This window comes from Schistocerca americana, unplaced genomic scaffold (genome assembly GCF_021461395.2).
Source record: "Schistocerca americana isolate TAMUIC-IGC-003095 unplaced genomic scaffold, iqSchAmer2.1 HiC_scaffold_14, whole genome shotgun sequence".
Lineage (NCBI taxonomy): Eukaryota > Metazoa > Arthropoda > Insecta > Orthoptera > Acrididae > Schistocerca > Schistocerca americana.
In genome coordinates, this window is record NW_025725481.1 from 4,396,668 (window position 1) to 4,419,045 (window position 22,378).

A 22,378-nucleotide genomic window follows, 5' to 3' on the forward strand; every position below is an offset into this window, starting at 1 on the left:
GTTAGCCATCTGCCTCCGGGCCACCCCTCTTACTGACTTTCAGGAAAACCAAGCAGATCTATGCTGATCCATCTTACTTCTTCATCACAATTGGACTTGTAGCAATATAACTGATTTTAATTCTGGATATTGTCTTTTTAATGAATAATATAAGATGATTTGAATTACTAGCACATTAGTAAATCCACAAAACATTAATTCTTACTGCAAAAATGTGTTTAGTTCGTATAAGTTGTTAAGCTTGGATATATTCATTCAATGTTGTCATGTTTCTCTAACTAAGACTCAACAAATTGAAATTCCTTTTTAAACTTAGTGAAGAGGCAGGACATTGAAAGACAGTAAGTACCATCATATAAAATCAGTGTCTCTGACAGGATTTAGATCTTGTTTTCCTGTCAGCTCTCTCACACTACCAGTTTGTTGTTTTACTCCTCCATTTGGCCTCCTGTCTCTCTTCTGCATTCAGATTCTCATCTGAGATCATGAAAACTTTGTACTGCCTGTCCCAATTTGTCATTGGCATTGACTGAATTTTTAAAGATGATTTCAATATTTCATTTATATTTACTGATTTAGCCTATATGACGACTGCAGGGTTGTCTTACTGACCTCCAAAGTGGGAGACAGTGCCACTTTCTTCCAAGGTTGTCTTCAGTGTGGCTATTGTGTGAGGATGAACACTGTGAGCAGCAACATACCTTCCAGCAGCAGGTCAAACATGTTCTTTTATGCAGTTCATGTTGATGCTCAAGCTAACTGACTATGTGCTAGATTGCCATGTGAAATGTATATTTACGTGATGAGCCTCATATGGTTGAATTTTGTTGCAAGAAGAATGAAATAGTCACCTACTGCTCCAGTGTAAACTTAGAGGTGGACTGTGGTGTGTCTTCCAAAATGTGGAGTTTCAATGGCGTAGTTAAAACACTGTAGGATAGAAGAGCTCATGTCAAAGAATTGGATAAGTAGTTCACTGTGACTTTTCATATTAGAGCACAGCATTACACATACACCTAAAATTAAGTAGCTTGTCCCCAAGTTGACCTGGAAAGGAAAGTTGCTACTCACCATTAAACAGAGATGCTGAGTTGGAGATAGGCACAACAAAAAGACTGTCACAAATATAACTGGTTATAGTAGTTACAGGCACTCCTTTTAGGGTATGCAGTACTGTAGTCCAATGTAACACAAATGAATATTGACAAATACTTAACACAGGTTTGTGTATGCTTTTACTTCCAGTTTCAAGAACATCTACCAGCCAGTGCAAGCAGCTGCTTTTTATGCCGTGAAGTGGTGGGGATTACAGGGACTCCCATGACTGCCCTCACCAACACCAGCAGAATTAGCTTCAGCCAGAGGCTGGCTGAAATTATACATATGAGGAACGTAGAAATTGACAGAAAAGGAATGCTCTGTGAAGCATGCTGTTCTGAAATTAATGAGATAGATGAGAAGGAAATGCGAGTAAAGCAGCTTAAGAAATTAATTATACTTCGTGTGCTCGCCAGGGACCCTGATTATGGTAAGCACTGCAGATGTTCCACAAATGAGTCACATTATCTGATTTTTACTGTTTATGAGAATTTTGTCTTGAAACAAATTATTGTGATTTCAGCACATGGGAAAGGGTGGGGAGGGGAATGGTGTGATCATTCTAGTTCAGAGTGGTTTATGGCGGTTATGGAACACTGAGAACCCTGCTATTTTGGTGGAACACCTTGCTTATTTTGAAGGTTAATAAATGTAAAAGACTGAGAATCCTGTTTTATTCAGTGATTACTTCAATTTTCAATTATAACAAACAACATAGAGATCAGAACAAAACAAAAAATCCTTTTGCAGTTTTCCAAAAAGTTTTATTGTTCTGGTATCCTGGTTGGAGACAGTAAGAAAATTATGAAACATGTCCAGTGAAATGTTCTACACAGCATTACTCTCCTTTGATTTTCATAGCATTTACTCGTGTGCTCCTAAATCCAGAAATTTAGGTGTAAAGAAAACAAAGTTCACAAGAGATGGCATGCAGTATGGCATCTGAACTACAGAATTCTATATACTGTGCACCTAAATGTGTTAATCATTGGCCTAGTTCTTTGCAACCTTCATCAGAAACAGCTTTGAGGACTCGTGTCTTTGGCACACATTGCAACACACTTCTGTGCTATACTGTTGTTTATTACTTCCGCTATCTCTGAAGGAGCTGTGTCAGTGTGGGTTTTATCACAAATGTGTTGCTTTAAATGAGTGGTTCCTGACTGGAAACAAAATAATGCAAAGCTGTATATGTGGAATACGTACCTACTAGACGTGATGTTTCCATCGCTAACCAATCAAATTGTACTCTATACTTCACTGATTAGTTCCCCCCTATTTACTTCCTCAATGTGTATGCATTGATTCCAGTCTTACTGCTCACTGCATTGGCTGTCCCATGTTGCAGGATTATTTACACATACATGAGAAGACATTACTGGATGTAGCCAAGCATTATAGACATATTGAATGTCTTCAGAGTGAAACATTATCGAGGCCTGATGAAAGAAATTTGACTTCTACTGCAATAGCACATTGAAACAACTGAATAGTGACACATAAAAATTTCTTTTGCACTCTGGGTATCAGTCTGTTTCCTTCCTAACCCAAATCTCCACAGTAGTGTACCCTGTATATTAGCCTTCTTTGCTTGCGGGTCTACTATATTTCTGTGGGATATCTGACATTGCAGTGCATTTGGACTGAAAGGCCAATATTACATCAGGCATGAATATTTATAAAAGTGTGGTGTCTGTTCCTTTGGATGTCTATTAATTAATTAATTAATTTATTTATTTATTTAGCGTCCAATAGATCACACACGTGATACAGGATTTGTCATTTGATTACACGTAACTCATAACAACACATACACAAAATAAATGGACGAACATATACAAACAGCCAAACAAATTACATACACATAGTACATAAGTAGTGTACAAGAACTTATTACACAAAAACAAAAGTACGTGCTCATGATAAACAATCACAGACCATGAACTACGCCTTGTACACAAAATGTATTACAGATGATTAACAGATTTTTCATAAGTACCATAATTATGAAGTTGAAAACACAATTAAATTAGTTTAAATTTTTTAAAAAGTAAGTACAGGTTTCAATCCACAGTTTGAGACAGGTCTTTGCTTACTCTAGTAGCATTTTTCCATCAAGTATTTTTTTTTACTTAATGCTTTAATTATTTTTACCTTTCAATTCTTTAATTGCCTAACATGTTTCTGACTTCTAGTTTTTGCTACATAGGGAATGTGGAAGTCTTTACAATGCCTTGTATTGTGATCATGGTAGCTTGAGTTGATTTGGAGATCGCAGTTATTTTTACTGACCGTTTCCAGGCATTTAAAGATATATATCAATGGTATTGTCAGTATCTTCAGTTGTCTGAATAAGGGTCTACAGTGAGTTTGTGGTGGGCTGTGTGTCATGATACGAATAGCTCTTTTTTGCATAATAAAAATGTCATTTAGTCTTGACCTGGTTTTCTCCCCAAAAGCTTGTGCCACAGCTAGCAACTGATCGGAAATAACTAAAGTACACCGCTCTAATATATTCCTTGCTACATACCTTGGATATTATTCTTAAGGCAAAACATGCTGAGCCAAGTTCCTGAGTAATATAAAAACTGTATTCATTCCAGTTAAAATCTTGGTCAATTCGCATTCCCAGAAACTTCGTGGTGCACATTTTTTCTATTTCTTTGCTATCCAGCATAAGGCACATATTTTCCCCTTGTCACTTTCTCCCTTACTGTATAAAGTTCGTTTTCTTTCTATTTAATGTCAGCTTATTTTAATATAACCATGACTGTATGTATGAGCATTTTTTCTGCTGTAGTACACAGTGATTCTTTTTTATCACTAATTATGATACTCGTGTCATCTGCAAATAGTAGAATTTTGGCTGAACTGTCTGGAGCCTGCATATCATTGATATAAACTAGAAATAACAATGGGCCCAGAATGCTGCCCTGAGAAACAACTATTTAAATTTGTTTTGGTTCAGATATGGGTTTAAAATTGTGAAGATTCTTGGATGACCTCAGCTCAACAACTTGTGACCTGTTTTGCAGATAGGATTCAAACCAATTTTTAACGGTACCCCTGATGCATATTGCTTCAAGTTTCCCTAGTAATATTACATTGTTCACAGTATTGAAGGCTTTGGCTAAATCTAGATTAATTCCAACAACCTGTTTATTTGACTCAAAATTTCTTACTATTTCTGTGCAATATGGCTGTTTCTGTACTGTGCCATGTTGACTGTTACTTATTAGTTTATGTTTTTCTAGATATTTTGTAACCCTGATTTTCATAAATTCCTCAAGTATTTTGGAGAAGTATGGGAGAAGAGATATAGGTTGGTAATTTTCTATTTTATGTCTGTCACCATTTTTGAGTAGAGGTATCACTTTAGAGATTTTATTTTATCCGGAAATATCTCTTCACTAAGGGACAAGTTTGCTATGTGCACTATAGGTTCGACAACACGTGGAACAATTTTTTAATTATTGATACAGGTACATCATCCAAACCAGAGGACAATTTGGATTTCAAGCATTTAATGACTTTTAGAACTTAATGCTCGTCTGATGGGATTGCCATCATGCTGGTATTTACCATTGGAGACATCACTGTTAATTGTTGCTTAAAGTAAGGGGAATATTAACAAAATAATTGTTTACATTGTTTGCCATGGCGTTTTTTCTATGGGGATACTTTCATTATTTTTAAGATGGATTTCCTGTTCTTTAGTTTGACCCAAATTTTTTTTCTTTTTTTTTTACCTCATCATTCTGGACTTGTTACTAGCCTGCCTTATTAATCTATCATTACTTAATAATTTTGCTTTTGATATTACTTTGCGGTAAGTCTGTTTGTATGTTCTCACATACTCAACAAACTGCTGATCATGACATGTTTTTAACTTAAAACTTAGTAATATCATGGTTTCACTTGATGTTTTAATTCCGGATGTACTCCAGGTCCCTTTGGATCCAGATGATCTGTAACTCAAAAGCTTTTTTGGGAAGCACATTTCAAAGTATGCCATAAAAGTGGAAGCAAATGTATTGTAAGCATCTTTTGTGTTTGTTTGTGCCAAGACCTCTGGCCAAACTGCATTTTTAACATTATTTTTGAACTGATTACAATTTTCAGTAGAGAAAAATCGTTTGTACTCCTTTTTATTTTCCCCTCCTTGGGAGTTGCAGTGAGATTAAAGGTTAGTGCATTATGATCTGATAATCCTATATTCACATTTGTAACTGCAACTTCATGTGTGACCACATTTGAGAAGATGTTATTTATTAGGCTTTCACTGGAATCTGTTGTTCTAGTGGGAGCTGATACGTGGGGAAACAAGTTGAAGCTTTTAGTATGTCTAAAAACTTGTATTTTACTGAACTCTGGACCAATAGATTAATATTAAAGTTTATAATATGTGTGACCAAAAGGACTTAAACTATATCTGTACATTGTATAAGGCTCAGTCACAACTTCTGTGCATGTCTATGACAGGTGGTGTGGGCAGCCTATCAAGTTAGGCTGTGGTCTCCTGATCTCACATTTTGTGCTCGCTTACTCAGTTGTGCAGGACTCTGACACTTGCCTCACTCCTCTGTCAACACAGCTTCCCTTTCATGCCGTTTGTCCCCTAACACTGCAGTCAGGTGTCATGTGGTGTAACTATTTAATACAATGATGTATTATATTCTGTACCTTATCTTCTATACTTCTTCTCAAACTCTGTTATAATAACTTTAAAATTCAAAATTGATGCCTTTGACGCATCACATTTTTATAAATAACTTACTATGTCGCATTTGACTTAACAAATTATTTATTCCCTTCATCATCACACTCGTGAACTACACTAAAAGATCACCTTCATTCAGTATAAAAGAGACACTCACAATAATTTTGAAGGTTCCTCTTCTGTGTCTCACAACATACATCAGTTGTTGAAATAACTCCTTCGGCAGCCTATTGCTTTACAGGACAGTGTGGTGACCCCACAGAATACTTATTTTAACACGTGTAGTTTGGCACCCAAAGCTGCTGCGATAGCTGTACAGTGCTGAAGGTGCATATTGTCCCCTGCTGTAAGTCACCACACACAAAATAGAAATCACACTAATGAACAATATCTGTACATTTATGTTTGACATGTTGTTTTCTATTGCTCTTTTCATAATGTGTACACAAAACTTCTTTCAAAATGGCATTCATTGATAAGAAGTCATTGATATGTGCATCTCTCCTCTGGAGTGGTACATACAAGCACAGTCTGTGAACATGGTGCCCAGTGAACACAGTCCAAAGTTTTTTTAATTTTTTTTTCCTATATGCCATGAATGTGGATTTCTTTTTGTAACTATGGCTTCTGAGATTGGTTATAGCCTCAGTACATCATTGTCCATGATAAAATACGCAAATTTACCCTCAATTGCAGCCATAATTTAAGAGCATGTCACTAAAGTGAACATAAAGTACTTGAAAGATGTTTTCTCTCTGTGTGTACAATAGTATCCAGTGCAGAACAACAGCAGCTACGGTCACCAGAGGCTGGACCCAGTACTGCAGGTGCAGCGAAGTCACCTGGTGAGTAAGAGTAAGAGCCCACTGTGGCAGGCTTACATTCCTGCTCTGTACACTAGAGAATCAAATGTATCTGGACACCTATTAGTGGACATTACGATTTTGTGTTCTCCTTTGAGGACTTGAACTCTTCTGGGCACACTTTGACATTTCGAAATCTCTGTAGGTGGATGCCAGCCCATTCTTCCTTGATAGCTGATACCAGACAAGGTAGAAATATTGGACACAGGGTATGGAGTGAAAATGCCATTTTTAACTAATCCCTAAGACGATCCATTGCTTTCAGGTTGGAACATCGGCAGGCAAGCCTTCTTCAGGAATGCCACTGGTTATAAGCCTTTGCCTAACAATGCTGATCCATGAGAGGTACAAGTGTTGAGCTGATCAAATTGGTCGTTGTCTGTGAACTGTTCCTCTGCTGTGTATAGTACACAATACTGTCAAATATGTACTTACCCTTCTGCATTTCTCATATCCTGAATAACAATAAGGGGAGAACAAGTTAAAGAGGAGAAATTGCATATTGTTACACTGCCTGCTCTGCACTGCATTGTTGGCAGTAGAGGTAATGGCAGATAATGTTCACTTAGTAGTCACCACATCCAAATTCTTCCGTCAGACACCCACAGAGTATAGCACTGTTTGTCACTCCAAATCTCGTTTCCACTCATCCACTCACCAGCAGTCATAGGTGTTTATGCTACAGTCAGTGTGACTTTATGTTGAACAGAAATATGTTGTTTCCAGAAGCTGCTCAGCCACTGTAACCAGTTTTTCTAACTCCCTGTACACAGCCATTTCCTTAGCGGGCTCCTAGCTGCACTTCAAAACTGAAGAGTGACTGCAGCAGCTAACTGCAAGCTGGTTTTTACTATTTCCTACCACAATGATAGAAGCACTTGTCCATCAGCATACTGTGTGTGCCTGGACTTCATGTAGCATTGATGGTTCCTTCACATTTTCACTTAACTGTCACATCGCTGACAGCTGACTTGGGCAAGTTTGGAAGGGCTGAAATGCATCCCTATGTTAATTATTCAGGTGTAATGCAAAGAAAAGTCCATGTTCAGTGTACTCAGATCCCTGACTGACGAATTCTGCTTACAAAACAGTATTACCTGCCACTTCTTATAATATACATGATGGCAGTATCTGTTCCCGTAAGAACAATTACCCTGGATGACCATGCAGCTTTGCTAGAAATGAAATGATAATTAAATGGACACCCTAGCTGAAAACAGGCGGTCATGTACTTCATTGGGGACATGTTGAAAATGTGTGTCCCGACCTGGACTCATTCCCGGGATCGTCTGTTTACATGGCAGACGCTCTATCCATCTGAGCCACCGCGGGCACGGAGGATAGTGCGTCTGCAGGGACTTATCCCTTGCACACTCCCCGTGAGATCCACATTCCCAACATATCCACACCACTACATTCGTAGTGTGCCTAACAGATGTTTGCTGATCATACTCATTACTTGTGGCAGATTAATCTACCAAGTCCCGTTCGAGTTTGGGCATATTGTGTGCGTTCGCACAAGAAGGTCAATGTCCGGGAAGCCGTATTTTAACTATATATGATGGTAGTATCTGTTCTTGAAAGAACAATTACCTTGGATGACCATGCAGCTTTGCTAGAAATGAAATGGTAATTAAATGGATCGAGCGTCTGCCATGTAAGCAGAAGATCCCGGGTTCGAGTCCCGGTTGGGCCACACATTTTCAACATTTCCCCAATGAAGCACATCACCGCCTGTTTGCAGCTAGGGTGTCCATTTAATTATCATTTCACTTCCTATAATAGTAGATCCACCTCTCATTGAATTAAAATGCTCAGTTGCACGTTACATAAGGGTGCCCAGGTATTTTGATTGGATAGTGGGTTTATAGTTCTTATCTATGTGATTTCTGCAACCCCTTAGTCAGTTCACCATTCACAATTGAATTAGAATCCAGAAATCACAATATATTTTATTATATTTATGTTTTTGAATATTGAGGACTTTGATTTGGGGCGAGTATTTACTGACTTACAGAAATACAAAGTTTGCCTATATAGCTGTGGAAATATGTGTGCTGAGAATTACAGGGAGGGAAAAGGAAACAGAAAAATGGACAGGGAACAGGCAGGAGTAGGAGACATAGTGGGGAGGTAGTGGAGATGAGTGACAAATGTAGTGATGGAGTGAGTGACAGATAGGATAAGACAATTACATGCTCCTATCCTAGAGAGGTGAGTGGGGGGAACATTGAGGTGACAGTCTGGTGAGAGGCATTGAGTGGATATCAGGCTACATGGACTACAAGCTGCAATGCCTGTAGCTTGAGACCAGAATACCAGGAGAAGCCAGGGAAGAGGCTTAATCAAACAGTGGGACTCCAATGAATGAATGAATGAATGATGTGAGTAGAAGAAACTGAGGATGATTTGTATTTCAAAACTGAACATTTTTGTACAACCTATTAGGGTAGTAACTTAAATGGAAATATTGGGGTGTGAATCTAGTTTATAAATGGTCATAGCTAATGCGTTCAGCACTACCATAAATAATTTGATACTAACATTTTCAGGGGCTCCCTTAACCTTTCTGTGGTCAATCAGACATAAAGGTCCTGCCAAAATGTTTGTTTCAGAATCTGCATAACCATAGGAATGTCCCATTTCATTGTGTACTGTGATCTGTTGTTCAGTTTATGTACAATTAGAACCCAGAAGCTGACAGGTGATGCTAGAATGTGTTTTTTTCTTTGTTGGTACAGAAGTGAGTACAGTATGTTTTGTAGAAGGAGCTTCCTATCTTTGGCTTAATTGTGGATGGCAAAGACAGTGTAGATATTATTTATCTTTGTTACATTATTTGCTACGTATATACTATTTGACATATATTTTCACTGATAACTCATTCTTGAAGAAAACTGATGTCTGTGCCTTGTAACTAAAATTAAAGCGTGTCTTTATTAATGAAAATCATATCAAAATCGTAACTGTAGTTGGAAATCTACCACCACAAATGTACAGATACTGTTCTCTTGATGTACTGTTTTTCTTCTTTCTCATGAGATAGTGTACTGGAGACATTTGTTTTCTTTTCCTTATTTTGTCTTGAATGTCTCAATAGTTTCTTGGAATTAATTGTTTACAATTATTTATAGAGCTGTCTTTTGAATTACGGGGTTATGAAGAATACAGTCAGCAGAAATAAGGTTTCTATGATCTACTTTATAACATATGAAAGCTGATCACCTCTGAAATGAAGGTGCTGGGGGTGTATAGTAGAGTGAAAACAACTGAAGCATGTGGGATGAATGTGTCAATGCTTTTGGAGAGAATGGCTGATAATACAGTATCACTTCCTGTTCACTAGATTTGTCTCTGGTGCCAGTACCTTTGTTCGTAAAATACACTCCTGGAAATTGAAATAAGAACACCGTGAATTCATTGTCCCAGGAAGGGGGAACTTTATTGACACATTCCTGGGGTCAGATACATCACATGATCACACTGACAGAACCACAGGCACATAGACACAGGCAACAGAGCATGCACAATGTCGGCACTAGTACAGTGTATATCCACCATTCGCAGCAATGCAGGCTGCTATTCTCCCATGGAGACGATCGTAGAGATGCTGGATGTAGTCCTGTGGAACGGCTTGCCATGCCATTTCCAGCTGGCGTCTCAGTTGGACCCGCGTTCGTGCTGGACGTGCAGACCGTGTGAGACGACGCTTCATCCAGTCCCAAACATGCTCAATGGGGAACAGATCCGGAGATCTTGCTGGCCAGGGTAGTTGACTTACACCTTCTAGAGCACGTTGGATGGCACGGGATACATGCGGACGTGCATTGTCCTGTTGGAACAGCAAGTTCCCTTGCCAGTCTAGGAATGGTAGAACGATGGGTTCGATGACGGTTTGGATGTACCGTGCACTATTCAGTGTCCCCTCGACGATCACCAGTGGTGTACCGCCAGTGTAGGAGATTGCTCCCCACACCATGATGCCGGGTGTTGGCCCTGTGTGCCTCGGTCGTATGCAGTCCTGATTGTGGCGCTCGCCTGCACGGCGCCAAACACGCATACGACCATCATTGGCACCAAGGCAGAAACGACTCTCATCGCTGAAGACGACACGTCTCCATTCGTCCCTCCATTCACGCCTGTCGCAACACCACTGGAGGCGGGCTGCACGATGTTGGGGCATGAGCGGAAGACGGCCTAACGGTGTGCGGGACCATAGCTCAGGTTCATGGAGACGGTTGCGAATGGTCCTCGCCGATACCCCAGGAGCAACAGCGTCCCTAATTTGCTGGGAAGTGGCGGTGCGGTCCCCTACGGCACTGCATAGGATCCTACGGTCTTGGCGTGTATCCGTGCATCGCTGCGGTCCGGTCCCAGGTCGACGGGCACGTGCATCTTCCGCCGACCACTGGCGACATCATCAATGTACTGTGGAGACCTCACGCCCCACGTGTTGAGCAATTCGGTGGTACGTCCACCCGGCCTCCCGCATGCCCACTATACGCCCTCACTCAAAGTCCATCAACTGTACATACGGTTCACGTCCACACTGTCGCGGCATGCTACCAGTGTTAAAGACTGCGATGGAGCTCCGTATGCCACGGCAAACTGGCTGACACTGACGGCGGCGGTGCACAAATGCTGCGCAGATAGCGCCATTCGACGGCCAACACCGCGGTTCCTGGTGTGTCCGCTGTGCCATGCGTGTGATCATTGCTTGTACAGCCCTCTCGCAGTGTCTGGAGGAAGTATGGTGGGTCTGACACACCGGTGTCAATGTGTTCTTTTTTCCATTTCCAGGAGTGTATTTCCCATCAAGACTTTCACTACAGTTTGATCCCAGACCAATCTGTTCGTCTTTCTGCCTCACCTCTCTACAGGGAGTCCAGTAGGGAGCTGCCTTGCCCCATCTCCCACCCACACTCGTGGTCATATGTCCCACCTAATGTGGATGATCCATGCACATGGAGAGAGATGTGCTCAGGTAGCCATGAACATTAGAACATCATTGCAACACAGAAGGCACATGATAATCTTGGGCAAGTGAAACAGCTTCCTAGTGCAAGCAACATAAAAATACTCCTGATATGCTGTAAGGTTGTCACTAATATGAGCTAAGCTGAGCACTGCAAGCTGCACTGATGATGTCCTAGATTCCAAAGTTGCTGTGCTCAGAGGAAAAGTTTTGACTGTAACAGCAGCCAAAAGTATGAACTGTCATACCCATGGAGGAGATGGCAGTGCCATCCATGAGGCACACACCTGGAAGAAAAATACAGAAATTGGGCCAAGACATCAGTAAGGAGGGATGATGATGATGTGAAATGGTGCAGGCAGAAAAATACCAGGATGAAAGAAAGAAGTGGCACAAGGCATTTGAACACGGAGCAAAACCATTCAAACACTATGCAGAAGCACTTGAACACAGAGATGAAGGCTACCTAATGGATCACAAGACACTGGTAAAAAGCTTCCAGAGACAAAAAGTTAATTATAAAAGCACAAGAAGAGAGATGTTCCTGAGTGGACAAGAGGAAGAGTGTTTCATTGCGGCACAGATGGTACATGCCAACATGAAGCAAATGAAACAACTTTCTGATGAAGGCAAGGTAGAGAATGCCCTGATGCATGAAAAGATTGCTACTAATATGAAAACTATTCTTGAAGCTTCCAGTTGAGCACTCTGTCTGTAACAACTGACAAACACTGCTGTAGGTTGCACTGGCAATGCCAATATTGTGGGCTGCATTCTTATTAATATAGTCATGCATTCCAAAGTAGATAGTTGATGTCGAGTCTGGAACTTGGGTTGGCTAGTGAGCCACTGCACATTCCCCTACAAAGGCTATGTAGTGGAGAAATACTGTTAAGTTGTCCAGTGTCGCATGGCTCCAGGGTGGAAACCGTGCAGTGGCTGTCATTGGCAAGATCCGCTGCACTGAGGGTGAGTTTCAGTTTCAAGCCTGTTAGTATGCCAGCAACTGACATACCTCTGTTGTGTGGCATAAGGCAGAATTGTAAAACACCAGCCAGATGCTACTCCACCCACTTCCACCTCATTCCTATTATGTCTCCTAATCCATCCTGTTCCCATACGCATCAGATTTTCTTTCTGTCTCACCTCTACAAAAAATCCACCTGAGAAATAATCTGCCTCACCTGCCACTCATTCTCCTCACTACTTGTACCCATCTGTAAGTAAAGAAAGGAGTGTTACATTGAATCTGTTTGATGTGGCATTATTACTGCACAAACAGCAAAAATGTGGTAAGTGATAAACATTTTTGCTATTACTTTCTGTGGGGTATCTGTGAGAGAAATTCATGATAATTTAAAATTATTGGTGAAGTTTTCTGCAAAACACTAAGTGCTCTCATTGCCAAATACCGGATGAATATAATGTCGGTACATGAATGCAATTAGTGAAGGTGCATAAACAAGCTTACACACAGTTCCTAAATGTTAAACGTGACACTGTGTTAACTGTGTAACATAAGATTGTATGTTTTATTAAGCAGATTTTAAAATTTGATCAATAATTATGTGAAATGATGACAATAAACATTTATTTGTCCCTGCCAGTCTTCAGATAGCAAGCGTGCAACCGGAATAAAGTTCTCGCTTTCTGGAACTCGATAATATTGATGGTTGTTTATAATTGAGTAGATTAGATGCTCAATTATACACTGATCCGTACTTTTTCTAAAAGATAGAAACAATTGATTCTGTTCTTTATCAGGTCATGTTGAAACACACTTAGTTTATCACTAGTCTGTTTTACTTGTGCAGATAAAGTATTTTTTACATTAACATGCAAATTCTTTTTTTGTCAATCAGGCCCTGCTGAGGAGGAAGGCACGCGACCCATCGCTCAGGTGAGTGAAAGTAGTGGATGCACGTATGAGACTGGCAGAGCAAGTGTGATTTTCACCAGTAGCATATAAAGTTTGGTTCTGTGGCATGTAATGAACCCCACACTGCTTCCTGTCCTCCTCCCAGGGTGAGGACATATTTCATCAGCTCAGGGCTTTGAACCGTTAAAATACTTCCTCCTATTCTGAGCTACTCTGCACACTACCAACTTGCTTAATCAAATAAACTCCTTTTCTAATATCCTATTCATCTCCATTTCAGTCTCATTGCATCTCCCATGGCAGTCTGTTTCCTGACATCACAAACTTTGCAACTTCTTTAGCACTGTTAACTGAAATACTATCTCAAGTCTAAATTACTTGCTAAATGAACCAAAAAATATCTCAAAGACCACTCATATACTGGCTCTTAATTTAAAACAAGTAACTCTCTTTAATTATTAATGTCAAGTCATGTGTCATTGGTTAGTGTGCAGAATCTTACTGACAGCTTGACTTCATCTTCGTTCTCCTGATGTAATGGCAGTTGTCATGATGCTGACAGTTCTAGGGGGAAGGCACATTGCTGAACAAGAATGAGACAGCAAGGAATAAACCCATGGACTGGTTGTTTGTGTTGCCGTCATCATTTGTGAAAGTGGCATGGCTGGACCATGTAAAATTTGGGGATTCGTGTGGATGCTGATAACCACGCCATTGAGTGCCCCCTAACCAGGTATCATCATCATCATCATGATTGAATAAAACACTGAAATCATCATGAACTGTGAAGAACGATAAACTAATTATCGTTATCCCACCCTGCAGATATGCTGCATCAATCTCCACTAGATTTTGTGTGTTGTGGTTGGCAGGTGTTACTAGAGGAGGCCAAAATGCATGCGTTTTAACTCACGCAGGCTGGCGTGAGGTCTGGAACAGGACAAGGAAATTAGAATTTAGAAAAACTGACTTAGCTGGTGGAATACTTAACTTTAATCCATTAATGATGAACGTCTGTCTTGATGGTACATGATTCACAATATCAATAGTAACTGATATGGGCCCCTTGCTAGGTCGTAGCAAATGAGGTAGCTGAAGGCTATGCTAAACTATCGTCTCGGCAAATGAGAGCGTATTTTGTCAGTGAACCATCACTACAAAGACGGTTGTACAGCTGGGGCGAGTGCTAGGAAGTCTCTCTAGACCTGCCGTGTGGTGGCACTCGGTCTGCAATCACTGATAGTGGCAACACGCGGGTCCGACGTATACTACCGGACCGCGGCCGATTTAAAGGCTACCACCTAGCAAGTGTGGTGTCTGGCGGTGACACCACATTATGCACAACAGAGAAGGGTATAAAAGTTTAAAGCCATCATTTGAATTTAAAAAAAAAAAAAAATCACTTTGTGGTGGTCACCATTGTTCATCGGTACTATAGACATTGTGAAATGTACACCTTTACTAAAGCGATGTGTTACACCATAGTTGATACTCATTAAACATGACAATAAATATTCCTTAAAATCGACGCTTACCACTTACTGTTGTCTAAAATGCTTACTGATTGCAGTTGGGAACTGAGATTTCTCCATTTTTGAGCAAATATCACAAACACAAATGACAGGTACTCGCAATTGCAAACACATTTCAAAGTATCTTTCTAGAATGATATCAGACTCATTCTCCTTCATACATTCATGGCCTATCCTACTTCCTAAACTTTTCTGAAAATACTTTCCTGCTTGTGAAATAACTACCAAGTAAACTACTTTGAGAGGTATACTTGTCATAGTGTTTGTTATGTTTGACACGTGTTGATTAGTAATTCAATAAAACTACCTTAGTGTACTTAAGCACGTGCATCACAAATTGCGCAGTGTGATTTCAAAGTAACTGTTTAGTTACTTTTGTCGTTAGGGATTTGCTTTAAGTAACATTAATATAGGTCTCTGGTATATTAAACAGAATTGAATGATCATTCTTGTGATCTTTCAGATCTTGCATTGACTTACTTGCCAGCTCCCATGACCATGGCAAACAGTCCTTTATCCAGTAAGTGGTTTCTTTTTCATACATCTTGTTGTTTAGGACCAATATGTGGCACAAATCTTAAAGGTCAGGAATGTGTCAGATAAAATAAAATGTTTAAGAAACCAAAAAAGAGGAGCCATAAGTTTATGTAAATGCAGTCAAGAATGTAACACAGGAATGGCCGCTGAGGTGCCACCTCTCCATCTCTTTCCTCCTCCTCCTCTTTCCTAATTATGACATTATTCCAATGGAATATTAGTGGCCTTCAATCCAAAAAGATGACTTGCGGCTGCTCTTGGAATCGCAGCCTCTGCTAGTTCTCTGCCTGCAGGAAACAAAATTGCATCCTCCTGACTGATTTGAGCTTTTGTATTTCTTCCCAGTCTGCTTTGACTCCCTCTCTCCAAAGATGGCATTCCATATCGTAGGAGGAGAGAGGGGAGTCATGCTGCTCATATGGAAGGACGTTCAAAGTCAACCTTTCTCCCTGACTACCCAGCTTGAATCTATTCCTGTCCGCGTTTTACATTCCTCTCCTGAACTTTTCCATATGTACTGTTTACATCCCTCAGTCATTCGGTGTCGTGGACACTCTTCATCCAGCTTACTGGCCAACTCCCTCACCCCTTTCTGCTGCTCGTTGACTGTAATGCACACCATTCTCTTTGGAAATCTCCCAGAACCTGACAGAGAGGTGCCCTCTAGGCTGAACTTCTGTCACCTTAACCTCATTTGCCTTATCGTGGGAGTACCCATCTTCCTTTTAACTACATGCACTCCTACCCATATCTGGAAATCTCCTGCACTGCCCAATTTGCCCATCATCTCATCACTGTCTCTAGTACGTACTCGAGCAACCATTTACCATTTGCTATCCATTTTCTGACTCCTACGCCACATATATGCACACCCAAATGGCAACTTTCTAGGGATGACTCGAGATTTACTGTTCCCTGGCACCCTTTGAGTAACATAATTTCTCCAGTTGTGATGGCCAGGTAGAGTATCTTACAAATGCCATCATTACCACCACACAATATTCCATTCTCGCCCTTCATCTTTACTGTGCCATGTCCCAGTGCCTTGATTGACTGAGCTGTGTTGTGACTCAACTCACATGCAGAGATGTGTTCTCCATGTTTTTAACCATCATTCTATGATGGCAAACTGCATTCATTATGAACAGTTGCATGCACAGTGTCATTGCACCCTTCAGGATAGCAAAAATCTAGCTAGATTTCCTTAACTAGTTCTTCTAACAGTTCCACTACCTCATCTGTTGTATGGGCCCTGCAGGACCAAGATCCATTGGGCTGCTATTCTGCGGAGATTTCAAGCTCCACCCACTATCAATCTGCCTTCCTCCACCAGAAACAAGTGGAGGAGGCTTGGGAAGTACCCTTATTTTGACAGATTAGCGAGTGCTACAAGCTGCTTTTAGTATGAGGGGGCGAGAACTTGCTCTCACTTCCTATCGATCCTCCAACACAGTGCTGGACGATGTTTGCATTCAGATGTTGCTAAACCTTTCTTTTGTGGGCAAGCACTTGCTCTTTCTTATGTACAACTGCATCTGGGCAGAGGGCGCCGTTTGCCAGATGCCAGCATAAAGACACTGTCATTCCCATACCCATACCCAAGCCCAGTACGGAAAAATACCTTCCTTCTAGTTACTGCCCCATTTCTCCCACAAGCTGTGTTTGCAAACTGATGAAACATGTAATTCATGCCTGGCTGGTATAGTGACTAGAGTGTGGCAATTCACTGACCACTGTACTGTGCGGATTTTGATCTGGCCGTCCTGCAGCTGACCATCTCATCACTTTGTCAACGTGTGTCGCGAATGGTTTTCTGTGGATATATCAGACACTGCCAGTGTTTTTAAATTTGCAGAATGCCTGAAACACCTTCTGAAGGATGGGTATTCTTGATCTCTCTACATGTGGCACTTCTGAGCCCACATGCCCCATGTCCTTCAGGTATTTTTAAAGTATTGATTTTTCAAGGGATGTTGGTACTGCCTTGTCAGACACCTTTACCAGGAAGTTGGTGTGCCTCAGGGTACTGATTTGAGTGTGACCCTCTTTGCTATTGCCTTTAACCTTATTATGTCCTGTCTCCTGCAGGTCATCTCCAGCAATCTACTGTTGCTCACCTCTACCCTGTTACCCTCCCACACCTTGTCCCAGCCTCCTCCTTACCCCCACGTGATTGGCTGTTTAATCATGTGCAACTGCTCGCAGCCTGGCTTCAGCTGCCAGAGAGTGTGATCACGTGTGTGAGAGTTGCATTTGCGTGAGTATGTGAGTGTATGTTATCTATATATAACAGAGGCCTTGTTCACTGAGAGCTCACTTTCTTACAGTTTTTTTTTTTTTTTTTTTTTTTTTTGTTATGCCTGTGTGCCTTCCATGGTATTGTTAAATTCATTTCTGAAGAATTGCGATGGCTCGGGGCATTGAGGTGCTGAGGTAGGGGTCAGTGTACACTCATCATCAAACAAACAATTGTGCCTTATTAGACAAAAGCCTGGAAAGATCAGACCATTTCGCAATAGTGCCGTAAAAACAACACCAGGGATTGATCTCGGTGAGATGAGTGTCATTGATGTGGTAAATGTGAGGTGTCTGATACCAACTCAGTATTCATGCTAGTGATCGCTTACTTAACTGCATAGGTTATGGACCTGACTCTCGGAATGTTCAATTCACTGACATAAGCACACTCTTAGCCTTAGTATATTTATTGGCATTCAGATTCTAAGTGCTCACTGTCTACCATTCAAGCAACTAAGAATGGAAGACCAGTTTTACAAACAAGTTTTTTGTATTCCACTGCCACTCATATTCTTCATTTTGCAGCTTGAAAATATATCTCTGCATGATTTAGAATGAAGGTTAAGGCCTCAAAATTACCTGCTCTTCCCAAATCCATTCTCCATGGTGAAATGATAGAAGCATTGCACGGTAACCTGAAGGTGCAGAGTTCAAAGCTACACATTTCCATTTTTTAATTGTTTTTGCAAATTCACTAGAAAGAGAGACAGATTTTTTTGACATTTATGCAAATAATGGAATTGTGTGTCTGAGTAATGAAATAGCTGCTCTTGTTGTGTATGGGCTTCACTCTGTTTCAGATACATTTATTAAACTACCTGTAGCTAAAGTCATGAAAGTTATAATGTTTTATGATAGAGAAAATAACCAACAACAAAAGCAACATTTGAAGAGCTCTTCTTAAAAGACAGAATGAAACATGATACCTTGAACAGTTCATGATAAGAAATGTTACACACTACTATAACCACACTTAATACTTACCATCCTTAAATGTTTAAAGCAGTGGTTAAAATTTCCCAGAGTACTTTGACAAAGTGTGAACAAATAATGATGTACTTTTGCACCTACATACAGCCATTAAAGCTCTAATGAATGGGCAGGCAGCATTATCAAATTAGTTATCAACATTACTGGGTCAGCTACTTGTCAGAGAATATTAACTATAATCTATTAAATCTATTATAAACTACCAGAAAAAAGAATGCCAACAATTAAAAGCTTCCAGATGCATTTGAACTCGGATGCTGGCATCTTAAGTACTCACTTATGTGCCTTTACTGATGTAGATGTAGAATGGGTGCCAAGTTTGATATAATTATTTGAACACAAACCAGACCTCATGGCAAAGAATAGAAACAGTAAAACTAATGATTCACAGTATCATCCAGTTGCAGGCCTAGGTAAGCCAAGTGTTGCAACAAAACATTTGATCATATTCCATCAGATCTCATCTGTCACATGTGCCAAACTATAACTTCACTTTCCATTACAGTGCTTGTGTATAGTCCAGCACAATATCAACATTGTGAAGTGTGCTTCCACAAACATTTCTACAGCAAAAAGAGATCAAATTTCTTCACGGGGTTTACAATACTATTCAGGTTTTCATCACACAATGTTTGTCTTGTACGGGAGTCCTAGTGTACTGCATATCGTGCTTGAAAATGGGAACAGGGAGAAGGGGAAGATAAGGAAGATGATGGCGAGGTGAGTTGCAGTCTTGTGTTAGACCATCATAGCAACAATAGTTGCGGGCACAGATCAGTGGAAGATGTCATGGAAGGCCTTAGAATATCACTGAGACCCTAATTACAAGTAACAGACATAAGAAAGAAATGAATACACCTTTGGTTGTCGTTACCCATGCCCTGGCTCCAACTCAAACCATTAATGTTTGCTTGACTGTGATATTTCTGTGGTGCTGCTTGTGAGTGGATGACTGTAACTGGGGTATTGTCAGAGGTGTTAGTCATCAGAAATGGCATATTAGTCCAATGCTGATTTCTCTCTTGTCATGCTGATAAATGGCAAAAATGTTTAAGGAAATTTTGTTCAAATATGTGGCCTGTCCTCAGTGTACGCTGTGCAAGGTTAAGCAAACGTCTGCAGTATGCAGATGATTTGGCTTTCCATCCATGCTTGTCACATATCTGGCAGAGTCGTGAATTTCTATGTATCCTGTGTTGACATGACAAATATTAAGGGGTAGTAACGTGCATTTTTAAAGCTATACAAATTCACCCCAAGGGTGACTATGGGAGTGGAAGTTGCCTGAGTATTGGGAACTTTGGATAAAATATCAACCTGTGTGATTGATGAATCTTTGGAATGTCAGAAGTCTACCCCTACTGTAAACAGAATTTTAAAGAATTTTGTTGAAGGAGGCACTATCAGCAGAATGCCTGGCTCAAGACACTGAGCACACAGCAGGATAACACATACCTTGCCTGTAAGAGCCAACTAATCCCTCCCCTAGATACGAAGCAGTTGTAGTGAGTGACCAACTTCCCAGTTCCAATGATGCAGTTAGTTGAGGGCCAAGGAAAGGTGTACTGCACGCACAATGATCCACTATAAAACAGGAACTCAGTGAGGAAATGTTACACTGGCTGGCAGCCACAGAGCTACATCTGAATGCAATGTGAAAAAATGTATTTTTTCACAGATAAGTTGTCTTACCAAGACCAAACAGTAGTTTAGCAGCCGCGAGGGTCCAGACATAATGGCAAATAAGTGGTGACAACAGGTAGTACTAGCCGATTGCCAGTTTCCCGGGGGCGTCGGTTTCCACGCCGGGGGCGTCGGTTTCCCCGCCGGGGGCGTCGGTTTCCCCGCCGGGGGCGTCGGTTTCCCCGCCGGGGGCGTCGGTTTCCCCGCCGGGGGCGTCGGTTTCCCCGCCGGGGGCGTCGGTTTCCCCGCCGGGGGCGTGGAATGCTTCCTCAGCAGCAGGCCGTATGCCCACATTTTGAAGAAGGTGGTGCTGCATTTAGTGTGAATGCTATATTGTGGAGGGGAATTCATGTTACAGGAGGAATATTCACTTGTGTATTGGTCTGCTCATTCAACTGCAGCTGTCCAAGATAGACATTAATGTAATGGACTGGCTGTGAGAGACTGCTCACTTGAACACAATGGAAGTTATGTGTGTGTAAGTAGCACGAACACACAGAGAACTGGCTGTGAAACACACCATTTATAGCTGATGCTCTTTTGGACTGCTTTTTTTGAAGCCTCGGTGGGGTTGTTTTTTCTGACAAATGGGTCCAATGCCTCACAGATTCAGTGCCAGGGTGCATGACTGAAGTCAGAAATAATGGGGCATTCTGGATAAAATGTTATGGACTGAGAACATTTTACTTTCTTTCCTTGTTCTTCTGTGCAGTGTTCTGCCAGTGAGAGCCAGCACAAAATCTCTTGGTGATGGAAAAATATCAAAGATGAGAGAAGGAAATTTGAGCTAGTTCTAGTTGGCATTATCCTTGTACCTGAAATAAATTTATTTTAATTTAATATTTTGAGTATTACATTCTCTTTACTTGCTCTCTGCCTACATACATGAAATGAATAAGCCAAGAGTGCCCCTTTTTAGGACTTTTTTTTGTTATGTCAAATTCATCTCTCTCCCACTCTATTGCCACCCATCAGCCTCGGCCAAAAATGTGCAAAATACCTCTCTCTCTCTCTCTCTCTCTCTCTCTCTCTCTCTCTCTCTCTCTCTCTCTCTCTCTCTCTCTCTCTCTCTCTCTCTCTCTCTCTCACACACACACACACACACACACACACACACATAGGCAAATTACAAATTGGAAAGTCTCTCATGACCAAATAAGAAAACAGGGCAGTAGGATAATTTGTAGTTTCTAAATGGTGTTTATATATAGAAATTGGTCTGTATGCTGCATTTATTTGATGGAGTACATGTTTTTCCTCATGCTGTATGTAGAATAAGAAACAATATGACATTTAATTTCTGTTGGACAAAACGTGTTTATTTCTTGTCTGAATCCTGGGCTACAGCAATGAACTTTGTCCACAGATTGTTCTTCCTTCATGTAATGGAGGAAAAATGCAACTGTGGACACTGCATCATGTAATTTCCCCATGCATCCTCCACAGCCTGACTAAACACAGCTTTGTTAGAGGCCATCTGATCTCGACTGTCGGTCATTTGTCCCAATCAGTGGTACCTAACAATAGCAAGACCGTGCACTCAATTTGCTTACTAAATCACAATCTGTCTTACATCACTGCACCCTTCAGTAAGAGTGATAGATTTGGTGAGTGGGAAGTAACTATACTGCCACTCATCTCAGACATTTCATACTTGCAGAACTGCAGTGCGAAAGGAGGGAGGTAGGGTGGGTGGGAGGGAGGTAGGAGGGAAGTCAGTATGGAACTGATGTAGCAGAAAATCAGTTTGTAAAGTAAGCACCACTTGGTGTTAGGCTCATACTCACCCAGTTTATGGACTGC

General features: G+C 40.9%; 1 protein-coding gene across 1 annotated transcript; it reads right to left on the minus strand.

Annotated features, from left to right (window-relative positions):
- Window positions 1-1,284: 1,284 nt before the first annotated feature.
- Window positions 1,285-20,869, minus strand: LOC124567770 (extensin-like). The gene is made up of 2 exons (XM_047131039.1): window positions 20,685-20,869; window positions 1,285-1,369 (listed from the first exon to the last, which is right to left on the minus strand). The coding sequence occupies exons 1-2, from the start codon at window positions 20,867-20,869 to the stop codon at window positions 1,285-1,287; spliced, it is 270 nt and encodes an 89-aa protein (XP_046986995.1).
- Window positions 20,870-22,378: the final 1,509 nt, after the last annotated feature.